The sequence below is a fragment of the Papio anubis genome, chromosome 16 (genome assembly GCF_008728515.1).
Source record: "Papio anubis isolate 15944 chromosome 16, Panubis1.0, whole genome shotgun sequence".
Lineage (NCBI taxonomy): Eukaryota > Metazoa > Chordata > Mammalia > Primates > Cercopithecidae > Papio > Papio anubis.
Genome location: NC_044991.1, coordinates 21,085,633 through 21,107,699, shown reverse-complemented (window position 1 = coordinate 21,107,699; position 22,067 = coordinate 21,085,633). Strand labels below are relative to the sequence as shown.

The window sequence follows — 22,067 nt, the reverse complement described above, 5'->3', positions numbered from 1 at the left end:
TCACTTGGTTCCTCTTTTCTACCAGGAACCAGTTTAGATGTCATTTCCCTACCCGTCCAGGATAGGAGGTTCCCACAACCCCTGAGTGTCCCTGTGGTGGCACTCACAAGTGTTGTAGTGCTGAAAGCCCACTCCTGGGGTTTTATGTGTGCAGTGAAGGGGGTGATTATCTGTTCCCAGCCAGTTCATATCCTAGTCCGTTGAGAGTAGAGACTTGTTTCTTATTCTCTATTTGTCCCCTGCACCTTGGGCAGTGCTTGGACACAATGTGTGTGTTCACTATTTGTGGAAGAAGTGGGTGAGCGGGAGTTAACAGGCTTTAAGTCTTTGAATTTTGAGTTTTTGAAGTAGTCAAGTCCATCCTGTGGACAGCCATTGTTTGCCATGTCTTGTATGTACACAGTTGCCTGGGCACTGTGGGGAGCAGAAAGAGGACTAATACTGCCCTTGTGCTGAGGCACCTACAGTCTCAGGAGATGTTCAGAGGACAGTGAGTCACTTCACAGCATCAGCATGGTGTAGTGAACGAGTGATGACACTGAAGATGAGCTTGGTCATATTCTGGCAAGTTGGCCGACACCTGGACGCCCCGTCCACACCCCAAGACCTCTTTCCCCAGGGTGACCTGAGAACCACCCAGAGCAACTGTGACCAATGGTGCTTGTTTTTTTTTTTTTTTTGGAGACAGAGTCTCAGTCTGTCACCCAGGCTGGAATGCAGTGGCATGATCTCGGCTCACTGCAAGCTCTGCCTTCTGGGTTCACACCATTCTCCTGCCTCAGCCTCCCGAGTAGCTGGGACTACAGGTGCCCGCCACCACACCCGGCTAGTTTTTTGTATTTTTAGTAGAGACGGGGTTTCACCGTGTTAGCCAAGATAGTCTCGATCTCCTGACCTCGTGATCCGCCTGCAATGGTGCTTGTTTTTTAAGGAAGTAGAAACCCAAATTAGGAAGACTGAGCAAACCTCATGCATTTGGGGAAGGGCTTGTTGAAAAGTAGAACCTGATGTAGGTAACAACATGTTGAAGTTAGATTTAACCAAACAGGAACACTTCTTAATTGCTTAAAGACAACATTTTATTTTATAAGTGGAATTAGGGCTTTAAATCAAATATGTTTGGCTGTCTTTACTTGGTTTCCTCAGGCACCTTCACTCATCTTGTCTAAAACTTAATTGCTTGTCTATCCCTGCCAGATTTGCTGCTTCTCCTTGATTCTATCTCTCCTTTAGTGGAACCACCTGGTACTCAAGCCAGACACACAGGTGTCCCTCTTAATTCTGTCTCCTCTGGTCCTGTTCAGGCACCTGTTCTGTGACTCTGCCTCTTTTCCATTTCTCAGGCAGCCTTCTCTCCCTTCTACTGCCTTCCTTATGTCAGGGATTGGCCTACTTTCTGGCCTTCTTGATCCAGGGCACCTTTCCTTCAACTCATACACCAACCTGTTGTCAGAGCCCATCCAGGATGCAGATTGGAGCCTATGACTCCTCTGCCCAAGGGTCTTCAAAGACTTCGTGGCTTTTGGCTGAAGTCGAGCCACCTGGTCCCACATGGAGCCCCATTCCCGCCATGTACCTCCTGTCTGTTTCAGTTCTACCAGATGACTAGCAGTTTCCTGTAGAAAGCATGACTTTTAAAAAAGACTTACTTCCTTCTCTCCTGCATCTAACTCTCATTTGCTCTTTAAAGCCTTCTCTGACCTAGGTCTTGCCTATTTCTCCTGGAAAACACTGCTTCCACCGTTTTGTAGCATCAGTGTCTAACATTGGTTGGCATGTAGGGTGTGCTCTATAATCCTTGTTGAAAGACTAAGTGGGAGGTAACAGAGGCTTAATTCACATTGAGCTGTAAATGAGCAATATCTGACTCTTCTGAGAATGGATTTTGTTTCAAACACTGGTTACTTACTGGAAAAGGTGTCTGGGGAGTGCTGGACAGCAAGAACAAAGGGACCCCACAGAACAGGAAAAGAGGCACTCTAGGGTCTGTGGTTTGCCTATGTTAGATCACCATGAAAAAGGCCAGTGTGTGCTTTGTCAGCTGGCAAAGAATCCTGTGACTCAGTTTCCTTATTTGCACAAAAACGGGATGAGTCTGCCTTAGGTAATTGCTCATGCTCATTTCCAACTCTTGACAGTCTACGATCCTTTGTGTCAAAGTTAAAAATCTAAGTAGGGCATTCTGAATTGGTGTCAGAGTTGATGCACTTCTCCTCACTGTGTTGCAAGTGCCAAGGGGGACAAGTACATTGTCTTTTTGCATTCAACAAAGACCAGTTTTGCATTTTAAAAACCAGGTAGAAGAGCATACAGGAAAACCGCATTAACACAATTTTTGCTGGAGAATTTAAACTCCCAAGTCAGGAAATTCACTCATCATTCCCGTGGCAGCTTTTGTTTCTATGCACTGCACACCCCCCTTGCAGACAGCCCCATCTTGCCAAAGCCCGGCCCCGCCATGAACATGAGTTACGGCAGATTGGGAATCGTTACCTTGATCTTCTCAACCCTGGGGTGTTTAACTTTTCCAAGTTAATGCCTGTTCTTTAATGTTACATTATCTTGTAGTAAGGTAGTCATTTATAATTTATATACTAGAGCTGCCTTAAAATAGAGACAAGAGGATAATCAGCATCCTGAAGCTTCTAGTTTTCCAAAATAACATTTCTTCAGTGAAATCTGCCTATAGAAATTAAAACTTTTGGTGAATTAAAAAGCCCTTTGTCCTATTGTCAGACTGGGAAATGGATGTGCCCATTACTCAGCCTTAAAAAGGAGGGAGATCATCTGTTAAAAATAAAACTCATCATTTTCTTTTATTCTTCTCAAAATAATCCCTAAAGATCTCAATCTTTATAGTGTTGCAGTGGCCCCACTATAGTCAGGGAGGAGACAGGGCAGAAGCTGAAGGGTAGGAGAAACTGCGCTGCTAAAAGATAAAAACCAGTATGCATCTCAACTACTTGTCTGCTGCGGTCCTGATATTCTTCCATCTAGGTTGCTGCTTTGCTTGACTTTGACTGCAAACACAGGAGAAGGAATGGGATTTCCTGTTGAGTACCTTGTAGAGAACCCACTGTTCATTCATATGTGTTAAAAATGAAAAGCCTACTTGAAAACTTCCCTGTAGAATCAGGTTTTAGCAAAAACCAATCAGGTATTAGAGGTCTAATTTATTTTTCCCTTCTTGGTTTTATAGCAAGTCTCTATACCCTAATAATTTTTTTTTCTTTTGAGATGGAGTCTTGCTTTGTCGCCAGACTGGAGTGCAGTTGGCGCAATCTCGGCTCACTGCCATCTCTGCCTCCCGGGTTTGAGCGATTCCGCTGCTTCAGCCTCCCAAGTAGCTGGGACTACAGGCGTGCGCTACCACGCCTACTAATTTTTTGTATTTTACTAGAGACAGGGTTTCACCATGTTGGCCAGGATTGTCTCGATCTCCTGACCTCATGATCCGCCCACCTCAGCCTCCCAAAGTGCTGGGATTACAGGCGTGAACCACCGCCCGGCTGCCTAAGAATTTTTTTCATTCCTTTTCATTAGACATCTTCAGTGTACCAAGACTTTGAGTGGAGATTTCTAATGAGGGCAGGAAGGGATGGATGCTTGCGCAGTTGAGTGGTCTCCTTTTTCCCATGTCTGTTGAAAGATTACTCTTTCATGACCACCATTTCTGTGATGCATCTCATATGATCCTAACGCACTCGAGTTTGTATTTGAATGTCCATCTGATATTTAGTGGTGGTTGGGGCAAGGAGGGGGCAAGCAGCAACTAAGGGGTTGTATGGGAACATCCTGGGTGGTTTAACCTGAAAACCACTAGGTGGCAGCATTTACTAAGCTGCTGGCCATTCTCTTCCCTTAAGACATTGAACTTGCTTTTCCGCATAGCAGATGGAATAGCTGAGAAGAGTTTAGTAGCCATTGCTTCAGGTTCTTTTGAAAGTGAGGCTATAGGATAAACACACTACAGTATATTGGTATCTGTTCACCACCTGGATTTAGATACCAGGAGTTTGAAATTGCTCTGGGTGACTGGGTGAGTAGCTTCCCCTTTGGCCTCAGTTAGGCATCCTTGATAGGAGAGACCTGTGATTGGACTATCTGGTCTCTCATGGTTCTTTTTCTCAATGATTTACGACTTTGATTGTAATTTCTTTACATTAAAAAAAAAACTTGTAGTAAAACCAGTCTTATTTAAAGGAATACTAGCCTTTTATCAAGGGCAAAATAATGATTTAAAAAAAAAATCAACAAAATTTCAAGGAAATGAATGTCCCTAGAAGCTAGCCATCTCTTCAAGTTAACTCAAGAGGCTAGACTCTCCTAAATGAGGATGCTTATTTACCAGCTTTCCTCAATTAGCAGCTTTGGGGATGTTAAAATCCGTAAGGAACTGTCCAAGGGATGTATTGTGTATGCTTTGCAGTGATTAAGCCATTAAGCTCTAATTGGTATTTTCCCACTCATGGGTTTGTGAAGGAAGCTTTAAAATTATTTAGGAATTCAGTCCTCATCAGCTGTCTTAGTATCATCCCCACGTTTTGGAATCTGAGAGTGGGACAGTGCAGAGAAAAGGTTTTTGTGCAAGTGGATTATGATTTTTGCTCACAGTGTCCTTCCCCATTGGTTTGTTATTGCAGATGAAGTGGAAAGGGAAGGACCTCTTTGATTTGGTGTGCCGGACTCTGGGGCTCCGAGAAACCTGGTTCTTTGGACTGCAGTACACAATCAAGGACACAGTGGCCTGGCTCAAAATGGACAAGAAGGTTGGGCTAGATCTCGATGAAACTGATGGGGCTGACGTGTGCTTTCCAGTTTTTCCCTGAGCAGGCGCCTGGCTCATCATTGGGGCGCTGTAACTGTGTAATGGAGAAGGGGGCACATTCCTGAATTAAGTCATGCAGAAAGCAGGACCTGGAGATGCTACTAGTTTCCTACTCCCCGCAGGCTCTCCTGGGCAAGCAGAAGTTACCAGGATTAGACTGCTGCTGGCCCTGGCTTTTTTACCCATTGTTACCAGCCTGATTGCTTCTGGCTTTATGCCTTTCAGTTTATGAATAAAAACTTTATGAATAAAAATTACTGTTATCTTCTTATACTTAAAAATAACCAATTTGTGTCTTTTGGAGAGTATTGGGGCTTGTGTTCTTTAGGAAATTTTTAAGTCTTTTTGAGAAACACCATAGTCTGACATGAATTAATCATTAATATTATCTAAGGAATAGAGAGTGCCTGGTCCCCAGGGTGAAAGAATGTCCGTTTTGTCCTCAGGATTCTCTGGGGCTTCTGAAGCATGGCAAAGCAAGCTGGGCTCCTGGCAATTTTAATGTGGCTTGGAAATGAATATTGCCTAAGGGAACTGCCCTCTGCATGGGTTCATATATTCACACAGAGATACACTTGCTTACTGACCTGCCTACCTAGCCATGAAAAGCAGGTAGGGAGTAGCACTGTATGCTTTTGTCAGTAACTCCTAAAAGACACCTGAACTTCAAAGTAAGTCAATGTCTAATTCTTACTCCAAATGATACCCCCTCAGTTGCCTACCTGAGCATGATAAATAATGAAGGCTTTCTATTTTTTTTTTTTTTTACCAGTTTGACTCAAAGCTTAAGTGTTCAAATTGTGTTCACATATGTACACAGTAATCTAAATCATCACGTTAGAATCCCTGCTGGTTGTAAGTTCAATGGTAATTCCCAATAATCATGAGCATCTAAGTGCCACTGGGGGCCATTGTCAGTGAGAATATCATAGACCAGATTTTGAATCTCCTTGGCATTGCCATCTAGAGTTTGGGCAGGAGCATGGAGAGTTATGTGTCAAAGACAGCAAAACTTTTTGTATATTTTTCATGATTCTTAGCAAAGTGAATTTTAATCATAGCTGAGTGTAGGCCAAATGGATATTAGATTGGGGGCATCAGGAGCCATGGAACTTGCTGCTCAAGGGAAATACATTACGACACATGTTAATGGAGCCTTGTAGCCTGTCACATGGCATGTTTGTGTCTTGAAATTCACTCTAGAGAGCAGACGATTCAAGCTTTACAGGGGTGAATGGAATTGTTAGAAGATTAAAGGCAGCGGTTTACAGACTGTGCTTCAAGTATTTTGTGGGGCATCTCTGGAGGTTCCTCGAAACAAAGGGTTGCCATGATGGACACATTTTGCTTCTGTTGCTCAGTTAATGTTTAGATGATTTCATAATGATCTAGTTCATCATCTCTAAGCTGTATTCTTTTTTTTTTTAAAGACAGAGTTTTGCTCTTGTTGCCCAGGCTAGAGTGCAATGGCGCAATCTCGGCTCACTGCAACCTCCACCTTCCGGGTTCAAGAGATTCTCCTGCCTCAGCCTCCTGAGTAGCTGGAATTACAGGCTTCCACCACCACACCTGGCTAATTCTTTTGTATTTTTAGTAGAGGCGGGGTTTCACCGTGTTGGCCAGGCTGGTCTTGAACTCCTGACCTTAAGTGATCCACCCGCTTCGGCCTCCCAGAGTGCTGGGATTATAGGTGTGAACTACCGGCCCGGCCCTCTAAGCCGTATTCTAACCTGGACCTAAATATTGGCAGTAGGCAGCAAGAAAAAAGAATAAAGGAAGATTCCACTACTTCAGATAATTAAAAAACCTTCCACCTACTATAAAGGACAGTGTCCAAGACTACTGAGTGATAAATTTCTAGTTTTTAACTATTCTGTGGCCCTGAGAACATTTATGCCTTAATCCTAGCTCTACTCACTTCTTGGGGCTATTGATTAATTTGTTTCAGAAACACCATGGGAAGTGAATATTACCTCTTTATGACTTTGTGAATGCTTCAAACTGTAGAATCACAACTTTCAGGAAATGTGATAAATTTAGTGGGAAAAGAATTTAATGAACACCTTGCAAAAGCTTCTTTGAGGGTAGCACAGGAGGAAGAAGTGCCAATATAGTGTGTTTGTCTTTTGCTCTGCAATTCTGCAGGTACTGGATCATGATGTTTCAAAGGAAGAACCAGTCACCTTTCACTTCCTGGCCAAATTTTATCCTGAGAATGCCGAAGAGGAGCTGGTTCAGGAGATCACACAACATTTATTCTTCTTGCAGGTACATCAGTCCAGGCTACCCCCCAGTTCTGAGAGAACTTGCCCAGGAATGGTTGCAGAGTTGGCCTCAGAGTTGACCACAAACACCTTTGTATTGCAAAAATATTCTACCTCTGGAAAGTCAGCTCCTTTGGTTCTGTAATGGAAAAAAGTCTTCAGAACAGAACTATACTTGAGTGATGAAAATTGGTGTCAGATGAAATTGTGAAGGTGTGATGGTGAAGAATGGATACAAGTAGCTACCTAACTTAAAATCTCCTTGAAAATGGATCCTGTTTTCTTCTAGCTAACTTAAAAGTACTCAGTCGTTTCAAAGGAAGGCTAAAGAGAGACTCGTATAAAGGAGTAGTTCTTCCGAAAGTTTAAAATCCCCTCTCATTAAGAGAGAACTTCAGCTGGGCATGGTGGCTCATGCCTGTAATCCCAGCACTTTGGGAAGCTGAGGTGGGCGGATCACGAGGTCAGGAGTTCGAGACCAGCCTGACCAACATAGTGAAACCCCATCTCTACTAAAAATACAAAAATTAGCCAGGCGTGATGGCCCATGCCTGTAATCCCAGCTACTCAGGAGGCTGAGGCAGGAGAATCACTTGAACCCAGGAGGCATAGGTTGCAGTGAACCAAAATTGAGCCACTTCACTCCAGCCTGGGTGACAGAGTGAGACTCTGTCTAAAAAAAAAAAGAGAAAACTTCAGAGTTCTAGTGACACTCAGTTTGTCCCCCATATGTGGTACTTCAGACATCATGCTTCATGCTATGCTGTGTCCTTAATTGTCCTGTTTCTTCCTTACTTCCTCATTAGATTGTAAGCCCCTTAAAGGCAAGGCTCATTAAGTGCACAGTAGGCATTCCATAAGTAATTGTCCAACCGAATTGAAGAAATTAGGAAATTCATAATTATAAGTTGACCATTCAGAGGCACAGGGAGGGGAACTGGTGTGAGGATGAAAACCTTATCAGTTTCACTTATGTTCTTACTGCAGGTCAGAGTGGCCCCCCAGTTTCATGGCCAGTTTCAGTGATTGGCACGGGGGCTATTTGTGTGCTCAAAGGTTTCAGTAATGTAAAAGATGGCAGTAGGGGCATTAATTACGTGATTTCCCAGAGATAGATGGGTAGTCTGTCACATAGCCCTCCTGTAATTAATTTCAGCCTCAGTATATTGTGTTTAGCAAATATTAAGTTAAATATAATAAGACCCCCTAAATTCTTTTTTAAAAAGGTCTGGGGGGTGTGTGTGTGTGTGCGCGCGCACGCAAAAGAGGTGACAAATTTATTTCAGATGTTTTCAAATCAAAGGGACACTCTTAGGCTGGACGTGGTGGCTCACTCCTGTAATCCCAACACTTTGGGAAGCCAAGGCGGGCGGATATCTGAGGTCAGGAGTTTGAGACCACCCTGACCAACTTGGAGAAACCCCGTCCTTACTAAAAATACAAAATTAGCCGGGCACGGTGGCACACGCCTGTAATCCCAGCTACTCGGGAGATTGAGGCAGGAGAATCGCTTGAACTCAGGAGGTGGAGGTTGCAGTGAGCTGAGATCGCACCATTGCACTCCAGCCTGGGCAACAAGGGCGAAACTCTCAAAAAAAAAAAAAAGGGACACTCTTTCAGTTTTTCTATAGTGTTGCTTTTTTCCCCCTCTCTTTGGAAATGAAACCAAGGGATTAGAAAGTTTCACTGCTTCAGAAACATCTCAGGTTTCATTTTCTCTCTTAAGAATGTAAAATCGCTTTTAAAACCTGAGAAGAATTTTTGTGTTTGAACGAAAGCACATAACCATCTCCTAGGTCCCAGAATGCCCTAATGTTGTAGAAATGGCTTTCTTGTAAGCACTTGGAAGCACTGCCTGTCTCTTGTGTGACTTTGGCTTGATTTTCCCCATACTGAAATGTTAAGGCATTTTTATGACTGAGCAAGGCAAAATTTACTGCTTTTATGAATCCGGTGACTGTTGATATCTGTGAGAGGAGAGCTGGCTTTCCTGTTGTGTTTATTTCAATGTCCCCCCTACCACGTCATGCCGTTGTCTTGCTTCTGTGTCTGGAACATGCCAAGTTGCACCATTCTGAGAAAATCAAGTGCAATGAAATATGTTAATTCAACATTATGGCTTAAGAATTATATTTCCTGGACCTCACGTGTACTTAAAAGTTGAATCGATCAAATTTTATTGCTTCCTTTTCCCTTAGAGCAGCATGTTGAGAGTGATGGTTTTTTCCTGCAGTCATAACTCAGTGGCCTTGGTGACTTTTGTCTTGTGTTAATACTTAACAGTAGATCTATTTCCTCTGGGACCATGTGTATTCAAAGGTACTGAGGCTGCAGTCACCCCCAGAGCTGCTCTTGACACTTCTTGGGTTCATGGTGCTCTGTCACACAGCCTCTGTTGTAACTACAGAGACCATTTTTACTCTTCAGCATTGATCATGAAGAGAAGAGGTAAGGGGGTTTTTATGCATAGCCGTCATACCAGTAACTTCTGTGACTGAACTCTCCACCTGTCTGCATCAGTAAAAAAATATTGTACCCTTTGTCAGAAAATTATTAGCAGGCTGCTCTGGCAACCCTCATTAGAATGCCGTGCAGCCATCTGTTGTGATCAGCCTATACATCTCACTTCCACGCACACAGTATCATGTCCCCCTTGTTGCTCCTTTCAGGTAAAGAAGCAGATTTTAGATGAAAAGATCTACTGCCCTCCCGAGGCTTCTGTGCTCCTGGCTTCTTACGCCGTCCAGGCCAAGGTAGGCTCAAATAAGAAAAATGTATTCTTCCTGGGGGTTAATTTGGGTTATGGGATCACTCCTCTCTTGTCTTTCTTTGGGTTTTCTGTACTTCAGAGAGACTTGCCCCAGGAAGTGAGATGTTATGGGACTTGTGGACTTGGGAGAACCACTGTCGCTGTTCCAGTGTTTGTATGATCTTGTGTGTGTGTGATGTGCACAAATTATAAGTATCATTCTAATGAATTAGAATTCATTCTAAGTGAATTCATTCAGCAAGATGAATTTTCTGTGTAATCTCATTATGTACATGTGGTTTATGATATTTACTGGACAAACCTTTTTTCTTTTTACCATAAACTCAACCATGTGGTACAACCTTTCTATTAGCCAGGAAAAATGAATTTGTGGTCTCCAGTTTTAGCCAAACATGGCCTTTAAGTCAGAAAGGCCCAGGTCCTCACTCCGAACTCATTTGTGAACCAGCTGCCCTGTGTGACACTACACTACACCCTCAGAGAATGCCCTGCTTCATCTGCCCCTGATTGACATGCTAGCTGTTCATGTGGCTGAGCACTGCAGGTGCTGTGGCCCACCAGGCCCAATTGAGCTGTCTGGTTAGCTGAAAATCATTGACTTCCATTAAACCACTATAGACCTTTTTTTTTCCCCCTCCCCTGCCAGACGGAGTCTCACTCTGTCACCCTGGCTGGAGTGCAGTGGCGCAATCTCGGCTCACTGCAAGCTCCGCCTCCTGGGTTCCCACTATTCCCCTGCGTCAGCCTCCCAAGAAGCTGGGACTACAGGTGCCCACCACCACGCCCGGCTCATTTTTTGTATTTTTCATAGAGACGGGGTTTCACCATGTTAGCCAGGATGGTCTCGATCTCCTGACCTCATGATCTGCCCACCTCGGCCTCCCAAAGTGTTGGGATTACAGGCGTGAGCCACCGCGCCCGGCCTAGATATTTTTTTTTTTTTTTTTTTAAAACAAGACCAATGAGAGAGTCAGCCAGGGTGTTTCATGTCCCTCAGATTTTTCACTTCAGTCATATATCACCTTCTCTTGGTTTCCCTGCTCCCTGCCTTTCACCAGAGCACAAGACGTTGTCCCCAGAATTGGGACTCCTTGATTACTTGTGTGATTTTATTTTATTTATGTTTTATTTTTATTTTTATAGAGATGAGGTCTCACTATGTTGCCCAGGCTGGTCTCAAACTCCTGAGCTCAAGTGATCCTTCTACCTTGGCCTCCCAAAGTGCTGGGATTACAGGTGTGAGTCACCGCGCCTAGCCTTACTTGTGTGATTTTAAAACATAATCTTTTCACTTATTTTTCTTTTTAATTATAGGTGTTCATGAAGTCATTTCCCTATACGGTTAGAAAAATTAATAAAATACTCTTAGCTCGCTTTTTGGGGTAGATTAATGCAATTTCAGATGAAAGCCAGGAAGTAACTATCATTTGTAGGGGAAAAGGGCTATATGTGCTGGTCAGACCAACAGAAGCACTAAAGTCAATTTAATCATTTGGTGGCTCATGTAATATTTGCTGAGTATTCACCAGGCCCGGGGTGGGGAGGGAGCATGGGAGTAGTTGACTGTCTCATAGGCAGGCACTAAAGCAAGTATCTGCCGTCAGTGATTTGCCCAAGGTCATTCAGACAATCTTGGGCAAAGCTAAGGGCAGAAGGGCGGAATTCATGGCTTTGGGATTGCATTTTGTGCCTCCCATATTCTACTTCCCTGAAAAATGAGTAAATGAGAAAACAGAAAATGGGCCCTCATTCAACTAAAACATATGCTTCCTTTTATGCTTTGATCAAGAATATTAGCAAGAGGAAAAATGTGTCCTTTCAATCAGTATCACCCTGACAGTGATGAAGCAGTCATTGACACTTTGATTAAATCCGAGCACTTCCTAGCCTGGAGTTGAGTTCCTTTTCACACACTTTCTCCCCAGTGAGAGTAGACCCGGGCTCTCAAGGACACCACCTCTCTTTGAAGGGCTTCCATCTCAAAGGCTATATTTTCTTTCCATGGATTTTTGGGCCACAAATTCAAAGGCCACCTGTAGAAAAAAATCACTTTTCAGGGAACCAGCAGATGTTTGCTTAAACAGATTTCACTGTAGGAAAGCCCTGCTAATTTGGATCCTACTAATTTGGAGATGAAAGTGATTCACAGACAACATATGTGGCTCACATGGAGGAGGATGTTCTAGCTATTTTTTCCGGTGTAAATTTTAAGGATCTTACAAATAAAGGTAATCTATAGCTTAAAGTCTTCATTTGGGAAACTAAGGCTTACTATGGCATGCTTCCAGTTTCTAGGACTGCTGATTAATAGTTAAGGGATATCTGATTATAATATTAATAAGATCTCACTTGCCCATAGTGTTTTCTAGTTTTACCAAAGCAATACAAATGAATATTTTGTGTGACACTCAGTGTAGTCTTTCCGGAAGCCAAGGCTTAAGAGTATTATGCCTGTTTTGCAGATGAGGAATATAAGGCTCAGAAAGGAATTTGTGATTTGTCCAAACTCACAATACTTTTATGTTAAGCCTATTTTGATGAAATTTATAGCCCACTTCTCGATGGAGAGGATTTCAGGCCAAATGGAATGAGTGGAGCTGGGATGGGAACCCTGGTGTCCAGGCTGCCTAAGTTAGCACATTGCACTTGCCTCTCACTGTCTAGCGTGAGGGAGGTCTTTGGGTAGCAAGCCCTGCCTTTCACTAAAGGCTAGTTTCATTTATATGATCACATTTGTCTAAGTTTTTCAGTAAGTCATACTGGTTCCTTCCATTATATTCAGCTTGTTTTCTTCCACAACCTTTCTGAAACAGAAAGGAACTTTAGAAGTGTGGAAGGGAAAGCGAATTGAGCTCATTAACACATGGAATGTAATTATGCACAAATGTATTCATTGCAGTATTTCAGCTGTTGGAATGATATAGACACAGTTAATTCCAAAGCATAAAGAAACAATTACCCTCAAAGTATAAATACAAATACTAATCACATGGTTCAGTTAACAAGAACCATATTTGAGTTATACTTGAATAAAAAATGTAGGCAGGGACCGGCATAGTGGCTCACACCTATAATCCCAGCACTTTGGGAGGCCAAGGCGGATGGATCACCCGAGGTCAGGAGTTCCAGATCAGCCTGACCAATATGGTGAAAACTCATCTCTACTAAAAATACAAAAATTAGTGAGGTGTGGTGGTGTGTACTTGTAGTTCCAGCTACTTGGGAGGCTGAGACAGGAGAATTGCTTAAACCTGGGAGGCAGAGACTACAGTGAGCTGAGATTGCGCCATTGACCTCCAGCCTAGGCAACAGAGTGAGACTCTATCTCAAAAAAAAAAAAAAATGTAGGCAGGGTTTTTTTGGTGCAATCACATGACACACTAAACCATCTTGCAGTGTTTAAATCACCTGTTGGATTGTATATTGACCATTTGGTGTTGGAAATGTGTTCTTATTAAAAATGACTTTGGGAGAGAATGGCATATAATGTATGAATCTTGTGTTGCTGCATGCAGACTCCTAGTGATCAGAAGAGAGAAAAGAATTGTGGGAGGGGAAGCTTAGTTTCTTCGTACTCTTTAATGCAAATCAGGGACAGAGTACCAAAGTGCAATTGAGTTAGAAAATTGAGTATGTGTAAAGTATAGGTAGAGAGTGGCAAGAGTTGAGTCTGGAGAGGTATGCAGGAAATCAGATCATAAAAGGTCTTAACTTTATCCTGTGGGTGATGCAGTGAAGGGTTTATATTTTAGATAGAGCCTGTAGTGGCTGTGTGATGGACAGATTGGAGTGAGACAACTTTGGAAACAGGGAGACCCATTAGAAGGCTGTGATAGTTGCCCTGGTGAGAAAATATTAGGTTCACACTTCAGGTGGTTGGTTGGATGGGGGCTGACTGATATAAAAATATCCAGGAGATAAAAAGTTGATTAGATGGTGCTATACTCTGCATATCCCTTTTTTCCATATCCTTTTACAGAATGATATTTTTTCTCCCACTCAGCATCTACTTTGAGATGTATCCATGTTGTGTATATAGATGTAGCTCATTGATTTTAACTGCCGTATGGTAACCACTGATAAATATACTTAGTTTATCTGTTCCCCTTCTGAGGGAGAGGTAGTTTGTTTCTACTTTTTCCCTATTATATAAACAGTGCTGAAATGAAGATCCTTTTACGTGATTCCTTATGTACATGTGCAAATGCTTTTTCCCCTTAAGGTAGGTGCCTACAAAAATAAATGCATACATACATACATACATATAAAAGATAGCCGGGTGCAGTGGTGGGCACCTGTAGTCCCAGCTACTTGGGAGACTGAGGCAGAAGAATTGCTTGAATCCAGGAAGCAGAGGTTGCAGAGAACCAAGATCACACCACTGCACTCCAGCCTAGGCAATGAAGTGAGACTGCATCTCAAAAATAAATAAATAAATAAATAAAGTTAAAAAATGTAAAAAGGTAGGTGTCTAGAAGAAGAATTACATAAGAGGTTGACAAAAGAAGTGAACCCAAATATAAAAAAAATCTTAAGTTGATAAGAAAAAGACAAATGCTATGAACAGGGCATGAACAGGCACTTTATAGAAGAGAAAACAAGAATGGTCATAAATACAAAAAGATGTTTCATCTCACATGTGATCAAGAAAAAGAAAAAGCAACAATAAGGCAACATTTCAAACCCATAAGATTGGCAGGGATTACTAGATTGGGTAACTATCTAGTAATCCCTAGATGTTGGTGCTCATTTACCTGCCAAAGGGATTGTGAAATTGACATAACCTCTGTAGAGCACCAGGTGTGAAAGAGGCGGGTGGAAGTGAGGAGACACACCGCTGGCTGTTCTAGGTGGCTACTCCAGAGGAATCGCTGCACACACATCCTTTCCATTTAAAACTGTCACAACAGGCCGGGCGCAATGGCTCAAGCCTGTAATCCCAGCACTTTGGGAGGCCGAGACGGGCGGATCACGAGGTCAGGAGATCGAGACCATCCTGGCTGACATGGTGAAACCCCATCTCTACTAAAAAATACAAAAAACTAGCTGGGCAAGGTGGCGGGCGCCTGTAGTCCCAGCTACTCGGGAGGCTGAGGCAGGAGAATGGCGTGAACCCGGGAGGCGGAGCTTGCAGTGAGCTGAGATCCAGCCACTGCACTCCAGCCTGGGCCACAGAGCGAGACTCCGTCTCAAAAAAAAAAACAAAACAACAAAACTGTCACAACAGCTAGACCCACTTCATTTTTGTTTCTTTTTGAGACAGCAGAGTCTCTCTCTGTCACCCAGGTGGCACAATCTCCGCTCACTGCAACCTCTGCCTCCCAGGCTCAAAGGATCCTCCCACTTCAGCCTCAGCGTATGCCATGCTAATTTTTGTGTTTTTTGTAGAGATAGGGTTTCCCCTTGTTGCCCAGGCAGGTCTCAAACTCCTGGGCACAAGCTCTCTGCCCGCCTCAGCCTCCAAAAGTGCAGGGATTACAGGCATGAATCACTGCACCTGGCCCCATGTCATTTTCATTTAACTGCTGAACTATTATCTCATAGAAAGGAGGGACTGGATTATTTAAATATATCTTTATTGGTAGATATTTAGGTTTGTTTTTCTTTCTGTTATTTTTCTATTGGTGAAACAGATGCAATGGACATCCTTGAATATGCATCTTTGGGCATATATGAATAATATCTCCCTATAATAGATACCAAGACATGGCATAACTGGGTTAAAGAATAAGATAATTAGTATAATAATTAAAAAAAAAAAGAATAAGATAATTTAAAATGTAAGTAATGTGAAACAAAAAAAAAAAAAGCCAGACACAAAAGGCCACATACTTTATGCTTCCACTTACCTGTATATGAAATGTCCAGAACAGGCAAATCCATAGAGACAGAAAGTAGATTTAGTGGTTGCCAGGGGAGGGGAGAAGGAGGAAATTAGGAGTGACTGGTATTGGCCAGGCATGGTGGCTCATGCCTGTAATCCCAAAGTTTGGGAGGCTAAAGCGGGTGGATCACTTGAGGCCAGGAGCTTGAGACCAGCTTGGCCAACATGGCGAAACTCCATCTCTACTAAAAAATATACAAAAATTAGCCAGGTGTGGTGGCATATGCCTGTAATCCAGCTACTAGGGAGGCTGAGGCACGAGAATCAGTTGAACCCGGGAAGCAGAGGTTGCAGTGAGCTGAGATTGCACCCCTGCGCTCCAGCCTAGGGTGACAGAGTGAGACTCTGTCTGAAAAATGAAAATAAAAAAGGAGCCACTGGTCCAAAAAAAAAAAAAAGAAAAAATGAGTAAGACCTACTATTTGATAGCACAACAGGGTGGCTATAATCAATAATAATTGTACACTTAAAAATAACTCCAAGAATGTAATTGGATTGTTTGTAACACAAAGGATAAATGCTTGAGGGGATGGACACCCATTCTCCATGGTGTGATTATTTCACATTGCCCGCCTGTATCAAAACATCTCATATACTCCGCAAATATATATATACCTACTATGTACCCACAAAAATTAAAAATTAAAAATTGGCCGGGCGCGGTGGCTCAAGCCTGTAAGCAATTAGGAGTGATGGCCAGTGGGTACAGGATTTCTTTTTGGGGTAATGGAAATGTTCTGGAATTAGGTAGTGGTGATGGTTGCACAACATTCTGAATATACTAAAAAACACTGAATTGTATACTTAATGTGGTAAATTTATGTATATAAATTTTGTCTCAATAAAAAATTTAAATAGATACAGCCAGATCACCCTCCAAAAGTGATGTCATGATTTAACTTTCAGTAACAGTGTGTGAGAATACCTGTTTTTCCACATCCTTTCCAACAGGAGATACTATCAGTCTTTAAAATTTTTGCTAATTGATAGAAAAATATTTTTTTAAATTTGCACTTCCTTGATTGCTATTGGGACTGAACATCTTTTCATAAACTTACTGGCCATTTGTATTTCTTTGTTCTGTGAATCAACCGTTTGTGACTTGCCTACTATTGTATTGTTTGTTTCTTTTCTTCTTTCCTTCTTTCTTTCTTTTTCTTTCTTTCCTTTTTTCTTTCTCTCGCCTGCCTGCCTGCCTGCCTTCCTTCCTTCCTTCCTTCCTTCCTTCCTTCCTTCCTTCCTTCCTTCCTTCCTTCCTTCCCTCCCTCCCTCCCTCCTTCCTTCCCTCCTTCCTTCCCTCCTTCCTTCCCTCCTTCCCTCCTTTCCCTCCCTTTCTTTCCTTTTCTTTTCTTTCTTCCTTTCTTCCTTTCCCAGGTTCAAGTGATCCTTCTGCCTCAGCTGGGACTATAGGCGTGCACAACCACGCCCAGCTAATTTTTTTATTTTTAGTACAGATGGGGTTTCACCATGTTGGCCAGACTGGTCTGAAGTTGCTGATCTCGGGTGATCCACCCGCCTTGGCCTCCAAAAGTGCTGGGATTACAGGCATGAGCCACTGCACTCAACCTGTTTATCTTTTTCTGATTGATTTGTAGACGTTCCATGTATTACGGGTTATCAACCTTTTGTCTATTTTACATATCAGACTGGTCAATCTTTTTCTTTGTATGTTTTGAGTGACCTTTAAAATGCCTTTACCAACCATTGTTATATCCATACTCTGTTATGTTTTCTGGTATTTTTATGGATTTTTGTTTGTAGGTTTAAGAATTTATTGACTGGTGTGTGGGTATAGTAGGTAGGGGGTCTTGTCTTTTTTCTATACATGTAGTAATCTAACCTTCATGTTTTTGAAATCCTACTCAGAGCATTTTATTTCATTTCTCATAGTTATAGACAGAGGAAATTATTTCATATCCAGATAGAGGCTCCATTTAACCTAAATATTGGCTCCACAAGTCTTTTAAATGGTAAACTCCTTGAATTTAAATTCAATTAGTTTATGTCAGGAGTAGGTCCAGGTTTTCTGGGTCTGAATTTTAATAATTTAGGGGAGTGTCTTCAATGCAAGAGTACCAAATTAGGTGCAGGCCTATGAAAGTGCAGAGACCTGAAGTCCAAGCTTCCCTAGCTTCCCAGTAAATTCACCCCAGTTACATTATCAGAATGCATCTGTTACATAAAAGGATGAGGAGCAGCCATCTCCATCCCTGGAGTGGTATGACTTTCTTTTGTATTCACCAGCTACCCTACCACAACTTCAGGATTTTTTTCTTCCCTTGTTGTTTAAAGGGACATTTAAGAGCAGACACATACATCAAGGTAGCTTTAATGTTGGAAGCAGAGTTAGTCCAGTGGAGAAGTTCTTTCAGCAGGGTCTTTGCCACCTCTGCATTGCTCGAATGTGATGTATTTGATCAGTGGACTAGCTGAGAGCTTGGTAGAATAATGGGGATTGTTAATCTTGCATGCCTTTGGAACCTGAATTTACAACTTTAGCTTTGCATATCTGCTTGCTTTTGCATTAGAGCTTGGTCAGCACTATTGAGAGATTTGCAGATGCAACTAACAGGGCTTTCTTTAGCATCCTACCCTTTCAGAAATCCAGGAGGCAAACAATGATCAATGTTGTCATAAGTAATGCAGAGGATGGCAATAATAATAATACCTGACTTTCACCACGAGCCATGTGCTGTGCTAAATGCTTACCTGTGTGTATTGTTTTACTTCATCCTCATCATCCCCTGTAAGGCAGATGCTCTTATGACCCTCACTCTACAGATGAGGAAGTTGAGGCTTAGAGAGAGGATGCCTTACTCAAGCCCTCAGAAGGGGTACTCCAGCACCCCCCCACTTCCCTTCAAGATCCTCTAAGGCCAGTACTCTCATCTGACAAATAAGAAGACAGATTTGGAGAGACCTGAGATCTTTTGGACATCAGGTTGTATGTATCAAGCATAGTTTTATTTATTTTATTTTATTATTTTTATTATTTTTTTTTTTTTGAGATGGAGTTTCGCTCTTGTTGCCCAGGCTGGAGTGCAATGGCATGATCTTGGCTCACTGCAACCTCCGCCTCCCAGGTTCAAGCGATTCTTCTGCCTCAGCCTCCCGAGTAGCTGGGATTACAGGCATGTACCGCCACCTAATTAGCCCGGCTAATTTTGTATTTTTAGTAGAGACAGGGTTTCTCCATTTGGTCAGGTTGGTCTCGAACTCTCAACCTCAGGTGATCTACCTGCTTAGGTCTCCCAAAAGTGCTGGGATTACAGGCGTGAGCCACCGCGCCCGGCCAAGCATAGTTTTAAAAACTTTGCTGGTCTTATTTAATTCAATCCCTGTAAGAGTCCTGCAAGATAAATACTATTCTTATTCCTGTTTTACAGATGAGAAAGCTGAGACACAAAAATTTCCAAGCTCACATAGCTACTATGTGAAAGATGTAGGATAAAACCTTAGGCAGCCTGCCTGCAGAGCCAGGCTCCTACCCTCACTCTACAGCTGCCTTGCAGGGAGTACTGTTAAAGCTTAGTACAGTTACGACTTACTACATCATGTCTCTGAGCCCCCCAGAAGCAGAGAGATACCAAGGCCTTTCATTTATAATTTCTAAGTTATTATTATTATTATTATTATTTTTTGAGGTGGTGTCTCGCTCTATCGCCCAGGCTGGAGTGCAGTGGCCAGATCTCAGCTCACTGCAAGCTCCGCCTCCGGGTTTACGCCATTCTCCTGCCTCAGCCTCCCAAGTAGCTGGGACTACAGGCGCCCGCCACCTCGCCCGGCTAGTTTTTTGTATTTTTTAGTAGAGACAGGGTTTCACCGTGTTAGCCAGGATGGTCTCGATCTCCTGACCTCGTGATCCGCCTGTCTCAGCCCGGCCATTTTTGTTTTTATAGACAGGATCTTCCACTGTCACTCAGGCTGGAGTGTAGTGGCACAATCACAGCTCACTGCAGCCTTAACCCCTGGGCTCAAGTGATTCTCCCATTTTGGCCTCCCAAAGTCCTAGGATTACAGGCATGAGCCATGGTGCCCAGCCTAGTTTTTTAAATGAAGAAATGCCTAAACTGTGTTACAAAAACTGTGGCATATTTAAAATGTTTAAATTTGACAAATTAGGTCAGGTGCGGTGGCTCACACCTGTAATCTCAGCACTTTGGGAGGCCAAGGTGGGTAGATCCCAAGGTCAGAAGTTCGAGACCAGCCTGGCCAACATGGTGAAACCCCATCTCTACTAAAAGTACAGAAATTAACCCGGCGTGGTGGCATGCGCCTGTAATCCCAGCTACTCAGAAGACTGAGGCAGGAGAATCGCTTTAACCTGGGAGGTGGAGGTTGTGGTGAGCTGAGATCGTGCCATTGCACTCCAGCCTGGGTGACAGAGTGAGACTGTCTCAAAAAAAAAGAAAAAAATTGACAAATTAATTCCCTTAAGATTCAAAAAAATAATGCAATACAATTCTGCTACTTGAAAGATAATTATGAGATTCAAAAGAAATATTAATTCACGGGACTTTTACAGTTAAGGTGATATGGGAATGAGGCATGATTTAAAGTTAATGATGAATATCTTCTTTCACTCCTGTGTCTATAGTTTTAGGCCACTTCATTTGGAGAACACACCAGAAATCTTAACTTGAGGCTTTTTGAGAATGAAAGGACAGAATGAAATAATTAGAAATTTGGTGGTATATAGAACCAGCAGCCTTGTGCCTGATCCTTTGTTTTTTCACTGTTGGTGGCTAAAAGAATAAATGTTTATAGAAGATTTTACTGAAGTACTGAGCTTTGTTGTTTCTGGTAAAACGAAGAGCCACTGTATGCTGATTTATAAGAGATAGGCTTTGATTTTATATTCTACTGTATGTGTCAGTTAGTTTCTTTTAAAACATTCTTTAACATTTATTTCCTGATCAGACTTGAGTTTTCTAGGAAAGAAAGGAGTTTTTTTTTTTTTAAATCAGAGAATAAATGTCCAAGTCATTGTCCCCAGAGGGATAAATTAAAACGCAGGGCCTATTTCCAACCCCATTAGTGACTTCTCTGTAGCTTTAGGAAGATCAATTAACCTTTTACTCACTTCTTTGTCTGTACAATAGGAATGGCAGTGTTGTCATCAGATTTTTCCAAAGTATTTTTCAGAGACTTGAGTGAAAGGTATTAAAAATACTGCCTGCATTATTCCTGGATCCGCCTAGTAATGGGCTCCAATTACCAGTCACTTAGAAGAATTTATAGGTAGGACTCTTATCATATGTTGCTAACCACAACTTTCACAGTTATGATTTGGTGTTTTAATTGAAAAGCTACTGTTTTGGAAGTGACTGCTTTCTTTGAGGGTTAGAAAACATGCCCACATTTCCATACAAATGTCACATTCTTATTAGCACATCAGCCATCCATGCTTACAGGATTATGCAACTCTGTTCATAGATATAATCAGCTTTGTATTTTCATTCAAGGATAACAAACTAGCAAGGTTGAAATCTTGACTTGTCATCGGAATTGAATTGCTCCCTGGAGCTGGGAGGGAATGAGATTGGTCCATCTCTGTTCAGAAATGGCAATTGTCTTTAGAATCTCAATCGCCTGCTCTCCCCTTCTTCTTTCCAGTATGGCGACTACGACCCCAGTGTTCACAAGCGGGGATTTTTGGCCCAAGAGGAATTGCTTCCAAAAAGGGTAAGAGATTAAATACCCTTTTCGGGAAGACATAGCAGATATGTGGTCTAAAAGAAAGCTAACCAAAGGACTTGAAGGAATATTGGAAGTACATAGCAATTTAATTTTTTTTTTTTTTTTTTTTTGAGACGGAGTCTCGCTCTGTCGCCCAGGCTGGAGTGCAGTGGCCGGATCTCAGCTCACTGCAAGCTCCGCCTCCCGGGTTTACGCCATTCTCCTGCCTCAGCCTCCGAGTAGCTGGGACTACAGGCGCCCGCCACCTCGCCCGGCTAGTTTTTTTGTATTTTGTAGTAGAGACGGGGTTTCACCGTGTTAGCCAGGATGGTCTCGATCTCCTGACCTCGTGATCCGCCCGTCTCGGCCTCCCAAAGTGCTGGGATTACAGGCTTGAGCCACCGCGCCCGGCCAGCAATTTAATTTTAATAAATATTTTATAATCTCCAGTGAAGAGTGTGGGATCTCTGTTAAGAATATTAAAAAGCAAAGGTTTGTGGAGTTAGTTTGGGGTCACCAGGAGTAGCATGGCCTGTAAATGTTTTTTCTAGCATGGTGGTTTTTTAAATGCAGTTGAGCATCATTGATTTCCCAAAGAGTAGGCTGGAGCAGAGTGTGTTCAGCTCGGGGAATTGAGCTGTT

At 42.5% G+C, this 22,067-nt stretch overlaps 1 protein-coding gene across 5 annotated transcripts in view; it reads left to right on the top strand.

Moving 5' to 3' along the window:
• Positions 1–22,067, top strand: part of NF2 (neurofibromin 2) — a 101,125-nt gene that overhangs the window by 34,097 nt on the left and 44,961 nt on the right. For all 5 annotated transcript variants that reach the window (XM_009217048.4, XM_009217049.4, XM_003905393.5 and 2 more), the window contains exons 2-5: positions 4,644–4,769; positions 6,974–7,096; positions 9,762–9,845; positions 21,363–21,431. In XM_009217048.4, the coding sequence (XP_009215312.1) occupies positions 4,644–4,769; positions 6,974–7,096; positions 9,762–9,845; positions 21,363–21,431 (402 nt within the window). The remainder of the gene's footprint in view (positions 1–4,643; positions 4,770–6,973; positions 7,097–9,761; positions 9,846–21,362; positions 21,432–22,067) is intronic.